General features: G+C 36.3%; 1 protein-coding gene across 2 annotated transcripts in view; it reads right to left on the minus strand.

Moving 5' to 3' along the window:
- LOC112050129 (neurogenic protein big brain) overlaps positions 1–9419 on the minus strand; it is a 120799-nt gene extending 111380 nt beyond the window's left edge. Inside the window, exon 1 of one of the 2 annotated variants that reach the window (XM_052883988.1) lies at positions 8571–9419. In XM_052883988.1, coding sequence (XP_052739948.1) covers positions 8571–8895 — 325 coding nt within the window. In that variant the 5' untranslated portion in view covers positions 8896–9419. The remainder of the gene's footprint in view (positions 1–8570) is intronic. The other variant, XM_024088290.2, reaches the window with a different exon arrangement.
- Between the last annotated feature and the right edge of the window lie 5495 nt (positions 9420–14914).

The following is a 14914-nucleotide window of genomic DNA, read 5'->3' on the forward strand; positions in this document are numbered from 1 at the left end:
AAACTCAAAATCTGTTAGATTTCTTAACTTATTTAAATGTTTTGATTTGATGCATGCTTTTAACGAACCTACTAGGATAACCGCAACTTCAGGTACCTGTCTAGATAATATATTTTATAATTGTGTGCTTGAGAGAAAGAAGATAATAAATAAATTAAGCTCTGATCATAGTGGTCAAATAATTACTATCTTAAATAATAAAACCAATAGCAATCAATGGGTAAAGTGTAGGCCAATAACTGAAAGTAAATTAAAGCGATTCAAAAACACAATTATTTCTAAAATTCCAAGTCTTGCATTTGAAAATAATCATCCAGACATGCTCTTTGGTACACTTTTCAAGACAATAGACAGAGAGTTTAGTAAAATTTTTAACTTTAAACGCATTAATGCTAGCCAAAAATTAAAGTTTAGCGAATGGGCTACTGTAGGCATTTACAAAAGTAGAGACAAACTGTACGAGTTGTACGAGGAAAAACTATATACTCAAACGCGAACTTATTTAGATTATGTAAAAAGTTACTCAAAAATTTTCAAACGTGTTTGTATTCTTGCGAAATCGTTACACATCAAACAGAAAATAATTGAGTCTGAGAACAAGATACAAACCACCTGGAATATAATTAATAGAGAATCAGGAAAAATCAAACCGCGGGATATCAGTTTTGAATTAATTGTCAATGACAAAAAGGTAAACACTGATATCGAGGTTGTTAATGCCTTTGAAGATTTTTTCCAGAATGTTCCTATCTTGTTAACTGATTCACTAGATTCGTCTGCTACGGAAGCCCAGAGACTATTAAGAGGCAATGTTAAAGAGTGCAACGTTCTTTTTGAATTTCACCACATAACTGTATCAGACATTAAAAAATCTTTCAATTTGTTAAAATTAAAAAGAACCGGAGATCTGTGGGGCATGTCAGTGAAAGTAATATCTAACATAATTGATGTCATTGCTCCCCACTTAGCCATTATTTTTAATGAATGTGTGGACTTAGGTATTTTTCCGAACCTAATGAAGCATGGCAAATTGATACCACTTTTTAAATCAGGAGACAAATCAGATCTTAATAATTATAGACCGATTACAATATTGCCAACACTTAGCAAGGTCTTTGAAAAAATCATATTAAATCAACTTTTATGTCATTTTAATTTAAATAACTTGTTTCATCCTGAACAGTATGGTTTTACAAAAGGTCGCAATACAACTGATGCAGGGGCTAAACTTTTAAAACATATTTATGAAGCATGGGAAGGTTCTAAGAATGCTATTGGTGTGTTCTGTGATCTGTCCAAGGCGTTCGATTGTGTTGACCATAACACCCTTCTACTCAAGTTAAGCCACTATGGCATCAAAAGTGTTGCACTCGATCTCATTGCCTCTTATCTCAGTGATAGAACGCAGAAGGTATGCATAAATGATATAAAGTCGCACGGTTCCACTACCATAATGGGCGTCCCACAGGGTTCAATTCTGGGTCCTTTTCTATTTTTAGTGTACATAAACGATTTACCATACCATGTCAGCGGCATATGTGAGATTGTACTGTTTGCTGATGACACATCCTTAATTTTTAAGTCCGACAGAAATAAAGATAACTCTGACGACGTAAACCGTGCCATATCGCATGTGTCGCATTGGTTCACTGCAAATAATCTACTTTTGAATGCCAAGAAAACTAAATGTATTGAGTTTTCATTGCCAAATGTTAAAAAATTAGATAAGTCTATAATGATCGATGGTGAAACACTGGAAATGGAGAGTTCCACAGTTTTCCTGGGAGTGACCTTGGATTGTAAACTTCAGTGGGGTGCTCATATAGAAAAACTGTCTGGTAAACTTAGCTCAGCGGCATTTGCCGTGAGAAAAATAAGACAGTTTACTGATGTTGATACAGCTAGGCTTGTTTATTTTGCGTACTTTCACAGCGTAATGTCTTACGGTATTTTATTGTGGGGCAAGGCTGCCGATATACAATCTATATTTGTTCTTCAAAAAAGAGCAATTCGAGCAATATATCAATTAAAATCACGCGAGTCCCTTCGTCAAAAGTTTAAAGAAATAGGTATACTAACAGTAGCCTGTCAATATATATATAACAGTATAGTATATGTAAGACAAAATATTAATTTGTACAAACGAAAAGGAGATTTAAACCCACGTCTTACTAGACACGGGCATAAGTTAGTTATTTCTGCATATCGTCTCCAAAGAGTAAAAAAATCTTTTGTAGGTTTGGGTGTACTCTTCTATAATAAGATCCCCAAGACTGTGATGGACCTGCCAATGCATAGCTTTAAGCAATGTGTTAAAAAACATCTACTTAGTCGAGGGTACTACAACATTGATGAGTTCCTTAATGATAAAGATGCTTGGAGGTCGTTGGATCAGCTTCCACCTTCACACAGAAAGTAAAACTATAAAAAATGTAAACAGTAATTGTTATTAATAGTAAATTATAATACTGTATGACTTTTTCAAAAGAGCAACTGTTGAGTTTCTTGCCGGTATCTTCTCAGCAGAACCTGCCTTCCGAACCGGTGGTAGAATCTTTACAAATAGTCAACTGACGTGTCAAAAGTGCTTGTAAACTGAGCCTACTTGAAATAAATGATTTTTGATTTTGATTTGATTTTGATTTTGGTTTCTTAGCCGTCGAAAAAACTACAGCTGAGAGTTTGAGGAATTATATAATAATCACAGAATTAGAACAGTTAGTTATATTCATTGCAAAACTATAGAGGTCATGGATGCCATATGCGGGGATAATGGTGCCAATAGGCGGGGTGAAAAAAGTGGTGCCTGAAAATATATTAGGAAATAAATACACTTGCTTTTTTTTAACTTGTGAGACTCACAGCTGGAATGAAAGGAGGTTTTCGAGGCTTAAAATTATTAAAACTTAATTTGATGACACAAGATAGGCTTTCAGCCTTTGCTATTTTTTCAATCAAAAATGACGTAGCTCCTTATTTGATTTGAAAAAATAGCTCGTTACACATTGAAATCATTGGGCCTAATTAAAGATTTTAGTTTAAAAAAAGGCACAATCATCAATTATAAAATTTATAATCTATAAAATATTTTAAATTTTGTAAAATGTTTTAAAACTGAAAATTACATATTTTTTTATAACTTATGCGTTTCTCGTAAAACATGACAAATGCCTAAACGAAATAACTAGAAATAAATATACCTACTTTCGCATTACATACGAGTACTTTTTATGGGAGACAAAGGGCCTCGCAAAAACCTGCTGCCCGGAGCCTCGCAATGGGTAAGACCGCCACTGGTCCCCACACTAGGCGTAGGTAATGAATATAATTGTGAGCAATGCACATCGTTAGCACGTCCGCTTGACCTCGTGACCCGCACATAATGCGCACAGTGGACTCCACTTCGTAACATTATATACTACCCTCCTTCATACCAGTGTCTCTAGAGCGTAGACACTTGTAGTTGTAGAACGTGCGCGTACCGCATAAGTTAAGTGAGTGAGTTACCGCTACGCATAGTCGCGTTATTCTGCTAATCGTTTTTGGTATATGCTATATGTGTATAGGACACTAGTTCCCATTAACGTGGTATAACGAGATTAGTTTTGAATGCGGCATTTTCGACGAACTTTGGTTATTGTGGATTAATTTATAAACGTTAAACGTTTATGAGGCAAGATAGCTGTTTGTTATTTTTTAACGCAAATTTTGTTGAAACGTAACAAAAACATATTAATTGATTATGAAACACGGCTAAAACTCACGTGATATTAGGTCGGAGTATGCCCGACTAGTTTCGAACCCATACGGGGCCCTTAGTCATGAGCTCCGACCTAATATCACGTGAGTTTTAGCCGTGTTTCATAATCAATTAATATGAATAACACTCACGATAGTTTAAATTCTAAAGTAACAAAAACATTTACATTATTATGTATTCAAAGCCCACCAACTCGAATTGGAGCGTGGTGGGTCTAAGCTCCATATCCCCTGTTACGAAGGAGACCTGACTCTTTAGTGAGCCGTTAAAAAAAGGTTGATAATGATGAAACAATCATCTATATCGTTAATCCAATCACAAACTTGACCGCAACGGTAAACGCAACAGTGTGTCCGAAGCTTTAGAGTTAGACGCAATGTACACCAGTATGTACGTACAAGTAGGGGATTGTGTGGGAATATCTTGGGATTATTGTGTTGCCGAGTTGTTAGCCGGCTTATATGTCTCACTGAGAGATTAGGGCCTTATGTTGCGGAAACTGGCGGCAGACACTTTGATGTCAAACTTCTAGCGCCTTACTACTACTGTACATATTAAAGTCTCAGAGCCTGTGGTAGCCAGGTCTTCCCCATTCTATAAATGCTGAAAATTTGTCAGCTCCCACTATACATATAAGTAAGCACCTACGTCTATATGAGTTTTGGACAAATGGGATATAAGAAAGCAGGTTTCAAAGGTCCAATACGTTTGGCGGACTCCGTGGCGCCGTGGTATGGGCGGTGGATATACTCGACGGAGATTCTGGATTCGAATCCCGGCTGAAGAATTGAGGTTTTTTAACTGGTCCAGGTCTGGCTGGTGGTGGCTCCGTGGTTAGTTACCACCCTATCGGCAAAGACGTACCGCCAAGCGATTTAGAGTTCCGACTCCGAAAGGGGTGTGGATTTTAATCCTACTTCTAACAAGTTAACCCGCTTCCATCCTAGGTTGCATCATCACTTACCATCAGGTGATATTGTAGCTAACTTATAAATAATAAAAAAAAACGTATGGACGAGTAGATACTATGTTAGGAACGTGGGTAAAACTTAAAACATAGACACAAAATCATTAGCGCTAATATGCGACCATCGAGATAATCTCGTAAAGATAAATAGACTAAATAATTTCAACCATAGGAATGGGACAACTTCCCCGACATTAGATCACATTTTGTCTATTTCTCTTTACCTACCTACCTATTTATATACCTACTAGGTGTAATAGACATACCAATCTCGAGAAGAGAAAAATATAAATGACGACCTATAGCGACGAAGTTGAAATATTGTGTCTATATCTCTTTCGTCCCAATGTACCGAAAGTGAGAAAATATGACTGAATGAATGAATTTCGATTGCGCCGCTATACTAAACAGACAATTTGTCTTTTACATTATTATCTTGCCTCTAGGTATGTCTCGGTCTACATCTTTGGCCTACAGACATGAACTAGGGGGCCCCCGATCCATCAATGGGCACTTGCTTTACAAGCATATTAATTGGTATTCATTCGTTTATAAGTATTGTTAAAGGTATTTAATATACTTAAATCTTTCTTCTATTTATCTTATTATATCTAACTAGCGGACGCCCCCGACTTTGTCCGCCCATAAACCTCCTTAATTCGGCCGTTCGTGTGATCAGTTCTTAGCGGACGTCTGCCAAAATTTTATTGTATTTATTATGTTTCCTGTGCGTAAGTCAAACAAGGATTTCGATATTTAGTGATGAGTAGGTACTCGCATGATCTTTCGCTTTTATAAAACTAAACTAAAACTCGGCTATCACCTAGTATTTATAAATGCACCCATAGACAATATTACATAAACAACTTTATAATATCATCTGACCACACGTGCTCGCCCTTCACCCTTTAATCCCGTCATAATTCCATATCGGTCGCCGCCGCGTCAACAATGGCGTTTTAAATTATATCACCCGAGCATCACGCCATAAACGCATCTCACAATATCGCTTAATTTAACTGTGTAGTTTGCGAGTTAACGGTCATAAAATTTTAATGTTAAATTTATACAGGGTGTTTGTATTTGGTGGGGTCAGCCGTCAGAGGCCAGAAAATTTAAAACATTTTTTACAAGAGTATACACTACAACAAAACTAAATGTATAAAAAACGTAGAACAAGGAAATGTCACACTTGATTTTAAGTGGGAAACTATCGTCTTTATTATAATTGGCTAACGCCTTGCAGGGCTTTTTCGCATCGATCATGACCTACCTATAAATCTTTGCTATACGACATAAATGGCGTAGATATCACATAAGACATAAATATCACCGGCAAATATAGGTACATTCCATAACAAGCAGCTAAGATAGTTACCGGTTGACTGCAATTTAATATTTTGACAGTAGAAATGCGCTGAAGGACTTTTTCATTTCACATTATGAAAAAAACTTTATTTATTTATTTATTTTTATTTATTTATTATTCAACAAACAACACATTGAATTCCACAGTTGGTTTTACTGTGCACTGGTTATTATTGCATAATACAATATTTAGGAACAAACAGAACATTATTAACAAACAGAAGAGGATAAATAAACAGATTAATAAACAGAAGAGGATAAATACCAAGAATAATCATACTTGGATACTTAAACTTACTCGTAAACCTAATTTGTACGCATTCGCGGTTACAAGACATACCTAATTAATTAATTAGTATGCTTATTCTGCATAGTGAAAATCGGGTACATGGATCTTTTAAAATTTTATAGTTATTAATTTACATAGATTGAGAAGCTATAAAAACTAAAAAGCTTTTTAATCAAAATGAAAATCACGGAGCTTGTCATTTATCATCTTCCGAAAATAATGAGGGAGATTTTTACACTTAATTTGTCCTTCGTAGAGCAGGTTTTTTCCATTTCAGAGATAAAGAAAAGGTATTATTAAGACGTGTATCTTCCGCTTCGTTGACGACAGCCTACGCAAGTAACACCCTGTATATTTGGTCCGCCCTAATTTACACTAATGTCGTTCACATCCCTATTTTAAGAATCGTGGACAATATTAAAATCAATATGTACACTGTACAAGAATAGTATATCGTAGGTAGGTATTACAAACATTTATCTCCTTTCAAGATTCTCATTTAAACATTCTGTGCCCGGAAATGGAAGTTTAGACCTCAGTCATTATCGTTAATCTACACTAATATTGTAAAGAGGTAAAGTTTGTGGTATTGTAGAGGGATCTACTGAAGATGGTGAAAGAATTTTCAAAATAGAAAATTCTTTCACCATTTAGAAAGCCACGTTGTTTGTATGTATCATCTAGAGAGGTCAATTCTGTACATGAAATAGATTTCTAAAATAATTATTAGGGGGTGATTAGTGATCGATACGGATATTTATCGGCTATATTTTATCCCCATATTCAGGCGGGAACGGAAACCACGCGTGGGAAACAGCGCGACGTCTGCTAGTATTCTATATTTTATCCCCGTATTCTTTCAGGAACAGAAACTTCGCGGTAAAAATGCGAGGTGTCGGATAATAGATAGTTGGTAAGTAGTGATCGTTACTGAATAAAACGTCAGCCTAAGCCCACGAACCAGCATTGGAGCAGCGTGGTGGATCGCTTCATATCTCCTGTATATACCTATGTCTTAATATGAAGAAGTATTGTGGTGACACACACCCGTGTCTTGTAGAAGAACCCGTGCACGTAAATCCGTCGTTCTAGACCTTCATCATAAACATCTGATAATAGCCGTTAATTTAAAATCCCGCCATCCCGCATTGGAAAAGCGTGGTGGGTCTGAGCTCCATATCCTTTCTTTAAGGAGACAGGCAGCCTGCAGTCAGCCATTAAAATAGTTAATGCAGAAAAATGACAATGAATAAGTACTTATGTATGCACTCTCTGATAAGGAGGGAGGTCTCGCCGAGTATTTGGCCTGGGGGGCCTATTTTTAAAACAGTTTTTCCGACTTTCTAGAATATGGGAATGGTAACTGTGCTGGATTAAGATACCTTGGTGCCCTAAGTAAACTTCCACTGTGAGCCCTATCCTTAAGTAGACGGCGAAGTATTATTCTAAAAAATGTTTATAAGATTAGAATTAAGTAGAATATGTATTAATAAAGGTCAATTTAAAACGCGCGGACTTTCGTGTGCTTTTTGTTTTCTCGCTAGACGGGATGCCCTAAGTGCCCTTTTTAAATAGCTTAAAGGCTTATCTAGGACTAGTTGGGAATATTGGTCGTATTAAAAATATAAGGTTAATTCTTTAAAATAAGGGAAAATAAGAGCCTTGATAGCCTATAGGATATGACCTCTGCCTCCGATTCCGGAGGATGAGGGTTCGAATCCGGTCCGGGGCATGCACCTCTAACTTTTCAGTTGTGCGTAATTTAAGAAATTAAATGTCACGTGCCTCAAAAGGTGAAGGAAAAACATCGTGAGGAAACCTGCATACCAGAGAGTTTTCTTAATTCTTAAAACACCGCATTGGGCCAGCGTGGTGGATTATTTGGTCTAAGCCTTCTCATTCTGAGAGGAGACTCGAATTCAGCAGTGTTCCGAATATGGGTTGATACTGATGATTCTTGAGACGAATATCTTAGCATTCCATGGATTCGCCGTGCAGGTGCCGGGTCCATCGCGTGGTAGAGAGAAAAACACCAAACAAAGTGCAGGACATGTGACTACTGGATGTAGGGTTAAAGAATTCCTTGACGATTGATCAACACTCCCCATCTCTGCTCGTGTTGTTCTTCCTACCTATCCAAATTTGGTTATAGTTCGATAATGGTGACGTATAATGGTGTTAAGTACCAGATATATGCGCGAAGCACAGCGTGAGCGTGGCTATGGCGCAGCCGGACGCCAGCGCGGTGGCCAGCAAGACGGCGGACGCGGACGCGCCCACGCCCGCGCCGCCCGCCGCGCCGCACACGATGAACACGTACAGGAACGACGCCGCGCACTCCGCCACCACTGCCTTCCACAGCGACAGCGTCCGCACCTCCAGCCTGGCGGGCACCTTACCCAGAACGTCCCCAGTACTCGCGTCCCGACGCAAACATTCCAACTTTTCGAATAGCGTCACTATGTGCTGCTCTAGATTGTTATCCTCGATATTGAATGTTTGTTCACCCATTTTCAAATTATGTTTAAATATTTTTATTTTATTACAATACACATTTAGTAATTATTATTTTAGTCTATAAAATAAAAAACACTATCATTAAATGTTAGATTTTCATTTAATTAACAACACATATAATAAACAAAAATAGTAATATCAGCAAGTAACACTTTACGCAGTTTGATTCCACAATCGTGGTCACACTCACACAAAATTAAAAAAAGTTTTTGAATTTCGAAATTCGAACACAAAAACAAAAAATGTCACACAATTAAAAAAACGGAAATCGCGCGTTTATTTTGGAAATTAAAAAGTTACATTATTTAAAAATAGAATTCGCGCGTATAGTTCGAAAATTAAAAACGTCACACTATTTGTTCACGTATTTCGCGCGAAAAGTTCGGAAATTAAAAATGTCGTACACACGAAAACACGCGCGACGTTCTGAAATCGGACCGGGCGATACACCCACACGCAACCACTGCCCGGTTCGAAGTGGTTCGACGCGGCAAGTGAATGAACGGGGAGTGAATGGTGCACATGTGCCGCTAGAGCCACTTGTTACACCCCCGCCCTGCACCGAGGGGTGCAAATTGTAATAAAATCACCAACTTGGCGCACCACTACGACAACAATACCGTTTAATTGCGTATACAATTATCGTTTGGATTTTTATCTTTTTTAAATACAAACCGACCTAATTTATAAACAGTGTGGTCCATCTGTCCCACTAAAGAGAAACTCTTTAAAGTAGATACTTGTAAACGAGATGATGTTAATGAAAGAAATCCACAGTAAATACAAAACTATCGAATCATTGTATCTAAGTATTATATACCTACATATTTCGTGGTTTGTTTATGAGGATCTTATTTACAGTTAGAATTTAAGATTGGTTCGCTGTCCAATGAGGAGGATTTATTAATTTTGGTCATAATTGGTTCTATTGATACATACTCATCACATTTTGCTTCGAATAAACATGTAGAACTACCCGCTACCCGGCGTAAGTGAAGTCGGCAAGAGATACCAGCGGGCTTAAACCGAGATACATTCTCGGTGTACCATTGAAATAATAATGAGTCACGACATCGTTTTTGACGTGACGTCATATAATTCGATGGAGCCGGCTGCACACTCAACAAAAGATGACGTCATGCGGCGTTCCCTCGCCCCAGGGTTGCCAACTTTTTTTTATAAGAAATAAAGTATATACTGGTGTATGAACATTATTAAACAGTATTTTAGAAAAAAAGATCATTTTCTTTTGAAAATGCGACCATTCCATTAGAAATATTAGTATGGTCTTACGACGCTGTCACGTTCAACTATCGTCAGTAAACCGACTTTACAGACAACCGATTTTTTCATTGTAATTTCGTTTTTGTGATTATCTATAATAGTTACAAAATAGGTACGTAAATATCAGTTTTCGTTAAAATAACGTTACTATTTTACTTGCTACTACCACTACTATAATAATGTTACTTTACGTAAAATAACGATAATTGTGTAATTTCGTTGAAAACACAATGTTACATGATTGGAAAAACGAAAATGACTGAATGACGAAAAGTCGAAAACGGTGTAGTGACTGATTACTTGAATGGTACACCGAGTAACGTAATAACCTGCATCCTGCACATGAACCGCGATCATAGAGTCTTCATCAATGGCGTAGCGTGCTTTGGAAATTGTAATTAGTTGAGGGTTGGGGCATGTACCTACTAAAATGTTATATAGAAAAATGAAATGTTATATAGAAAACATAGAAAATGTAGTTGGTTACTCAAATGTAATTTTGATGTTAGGGAACAGTTTGAAAATTAAAAGGCATCAAATCATAAAATGTGTTGAAAAGCTTTTGGTAAATGGTATTACATAGTAGAACCAAATGTAAATTTACATTATGTTCATTTCCATACTTTAAGTCAAATGCTAAAGAAAATAAGCATATCCATAATTTGAATCTATTGTTATACAACTTGACATACCATCACAGCGATGCATTTTTTTATTTTGACATGAATAAGTTTATCGCATCTTATTCGTTGACTAAAGATAATTTATATCTGCCAAAAAAATGTAAGCAGCATGTTGCCTCTCTGTTGGCTTACAACTTAAATGAGTCAGTTACAAGTGTTGTAACACAGTCTATTGACATTAATATGACATGTAATAATAGTAGTTATGTTTCTATTCTATCTATTGACCAGAGTACGAATGATAGTACTGTCTCAATTGTTAATTGTAATTTAACCGATCCAGTTACAAGTATTGTAACGCAGTCTTTTGACATTTTTACTAATAGTACACTAATAGTACAAATATTTCTATACCTGACCGCAGTGCCAATCCTGGTACTGTTACAATTGAAAATTTTTTAAACTAGAAGATACGACAACGGAGATGCACTGTAACATTAACCTTGTACACCAAAACATACAGAGCATCAACGGCAAGGAATTAGAAGTTGAACTATTTGTAGAAAAATTCAATACACACATTTTATGTATTACGGAGCATTGGCTCACTAACTCACAGCTGTCAGTTCTTAATATTAATAATTATTTATTGTCAAGTGTGTTCTTCAGAAGGGCTGGTCATGGTGGCTCCTTAATTTTCTTACATAATAACTTAAAATGTAAGGATAGAAAAGATATAGTTAGTCTTTCTGTGGAATGCATTGTTGAACATTCTTGTGTGGAGTTGGAACAAATTATTATAGTATGCGTGTACAGACCCCCTCCTGCTGACTTTGATTAATTTGAAGAGGTAATGGAAGATGTAATGAGGCGATTGTGCACATCTTCCAAACAAATACTGATTTGCGGCGATTTTAATGTTGATATTCTATCAGAATCAACTTTTATGTCATTTTAATTTAAATAACTTGTTTCATCCTGAACAGTATGGTTTTACAAAAGGTCGCAATACAACTGATGCAGGGGCTAAACTTTTAAAACATATTTATGAAGCATGAGAAGGTTCTAAGAATGCTATTGGTGTGTTCTGTGATCTGTCCAAGGCGTTCGATTGTGTTGACCATAACACCCTTCTACTCAAGTTAAGCCACTATGGCATCAAAAGTGTTGCACTCGATCTCATTGCCTCTTATCTCAGTGATAGAACACAGAAGGTATGCATAAATGATATAAAGTCGCACGGTTCCACTACCATAATGGGCGTCCCACAGGGTTCAATTCTGGGTCCTTTTCTATTTTTAGTGTACATAAACGATTTACCATACCATGTCAGCGGCATATGTGAGATTGTACTGTTTGCTGATGATACATCCTTAATTTTTAAGTCCGACAGAAATAAATATAACTCTGACGACGTAAACCGTGCCATATCGCATGTGTCGCATTGGTTCACTGCAAATAATCTACTTTTGAATGCTAAGAAAACAAAATGTATTGAGTTTTCATTGCCAAATGTTATAAAACTAGATAAGTCTATAATGATCGATGGTGAAACACTGGAAATGGAGAGTTTCACAGTTTTCCTGGGAGTGACCTTGGATTGTAAACTTCAGTGGGGTGCTCATATAGAAAGACTGTCTGGTAAACTTAGCTCAGCGGCATTTGCCGTGACAAAAATAAGACACTTTACTGATGTCGATACAGCTAGGCTTGTTTATTTTGCGTACTTTCACAGCGTAATGTCTTACGGTATTTTATTGTGGGGCAAGGCTGCCGATATACAATCTATATTTGTACTTCAAAAAAGAGCAATTCGAGCAATATATCAATTAAAATCACGCGAGTCCCTTCGTCAAAAGTTTAAAGAAATAGGTATACTAACAGTAGCCTGTCAATATATATATAACAGTATAGTATATGTAAGACAAAATATTAATTTGTACAAACGAAAAGGAGATCTAAATCCACGTCTTACTAGACACGGGCATAAGTTAGTTATTTCTGCATATCGTCTCCAAAGAGTAAAAAAATCTTTTGTAGGTTTGGGTGTACTCTTCTATAATAAGATCCCCAAGACTGTGATGGACCTGCCAATGCATAGCTTTAAGCAATGTGTTAAAAAACATTTACTTAGTCGAGGGTACTACAACATTGATGAGTTCCTTAATGATAAAGATGCTTGGAGGCCGTTGGATCAGCTTCCACCTTCACACAGGAAGTAAAACTATAAGAAATGTAAACAGTTATTGTTATCAATTGTAAATTATAATACTGTATGACTTTTTCAAAAGAGCAACTGTTGAGTTTCTTGCCGGTATCTTCTCAGCAGGACCTGCCTTCCGAACCGGTGGTAGAATCTTTACAAATAGTCAACTGACGTGTCAAAAGTGCTTGTAAACTGAGCCTACTTGAAATAAATGATTTTTGATTTTGATTTTGATATAAGTAATTATAACACATTGCTTATATTTTGAGCCCCGTATTCTTACCATGGAAACTACGCAGGTAAAATATAATATTTATCATATCTTTCTAGACACGTACCTACGCTTAAAGCGATGATTTTATGCGCAGAGACATTGACCAATTCCACCACCCAAACCTTATTAATGGTCTAAGACCCAAACTCATCAATAAAATTAAAAAGATTTTGAAAAAACCTACAAAGATTAAATTTGAATTGAAAAAGGATAAAATAATTTATATAACTCCGACTTTAAGAGAATATCCGTCGGACTGCCATCGCTATTTTAAAATACAACATAAATCTAATTATAGGTATAGCAATAAAACCTAAATTAATCACGTTACTAATATCATTAAATTTAGTTTATTTAATGGCAGCCCCGACCAGATATTTTATCTTTGAGTCGGGGATTTTTTACTTATTTTATCATTTATCAATGATATTCGTAAAGTAGATATGCGTAAAGCATATCTATATTTCTACTACCCGGCGACGTGATGTCGATGAGGGTGTGATTATGGTTGACTCATTTTTACGGTCGTTTTCAATAACCTACCGCCATTTAGCTTACTAAAATCAAGAAAATCTATCTTTCTGTTCTATCGCACATCCATTATTAGCAAACACCTACTAACTATAGACTACCTCTCTGCCAAATTTCATTTTTGTACGTCAAGAGGTTTCGAGATTTCGTGAGAATGACCTTTCGCATTTGTATATTATGAAGACTAGCCGACGACCGAACATTATTTTCCCCTTTTTGGCCACATTTTTGATCGGTGCTTTGCTCCTATTGGTCGTAGCTTGATGTTATGTAGCTTATAGCCTTCCTCGAGAAATGGGCTTTTCAATACAAAAAAGTATTTTAAATTTTAACCATTAGTTCGTCAGTAGGTAAGACAGAAGTACGAAATTGTCTATAACAGGTGAGCAAACGTTGTGTGATGACATCACGTACAGTATCGCGACCGTTAGCGGGAGTCGATATTTATGCGAACTTTGAATGCATGTAAAATCAGAACTATTTTGTATTTTTAAATATAACAAAAACTAGTGTAACTGTATACATATATAACAGCTCTAATGTAACGAAGATGATTTTGCCTACCTACATTATTCATTTATTAATCTGATAAAAGTATCATTAATGATTGGTTGCTCTTTAATGACCACAGATTATTAGATTGCTACTTAATGACAGATCTTTGTGATAATGACATTAAATATATTGTCAGTGAGATTTTTTATGCATTTTTTAGCGAAAGTGAGTTTGCGTTTTTATTTGTTACGCATCCAAACTACTAATTTTAAAAATTGCGCGGAAAAGCTTATGTTCTATATCTTAAACCAATACATTGGAAAGCTACATTTACAGCGAGTGACATATATACATATCTTTCTCGGTTCGTGTAGTCGTGTTACTGCCATAGAACACATAATACATATAACTCATGCGCATTAACTTGACACCTGGCTACCAAGCACAACCAAACAAACACAGTACATACAAACATCATTCGAGGCATAGTATCTATTAATCTGTGATTCGAGGTGTCAGTTAATCCGCATAGCTGTAGTACTACTTCTTGCTTGACATGTCACTTGAGTGGACTGCTTGCACCCTTTCATCACGCATTTT

The sequence above is a fragment of the Bicyclus anynana genome, chromosome 1 (assembly GCF_947172395.1).
Source record: "Bicyclus anynana chromosome 1, ilBicAnyn1.1, whole genome shotgun sequence".
Taxonomy (NCBI): domain Eukaryota; kingdom Metazoa; phylum Arthropoda; class Insecta; order Lepidoptera; family Nymphalidae; genus Bicyclus; species Bicyclus anynana.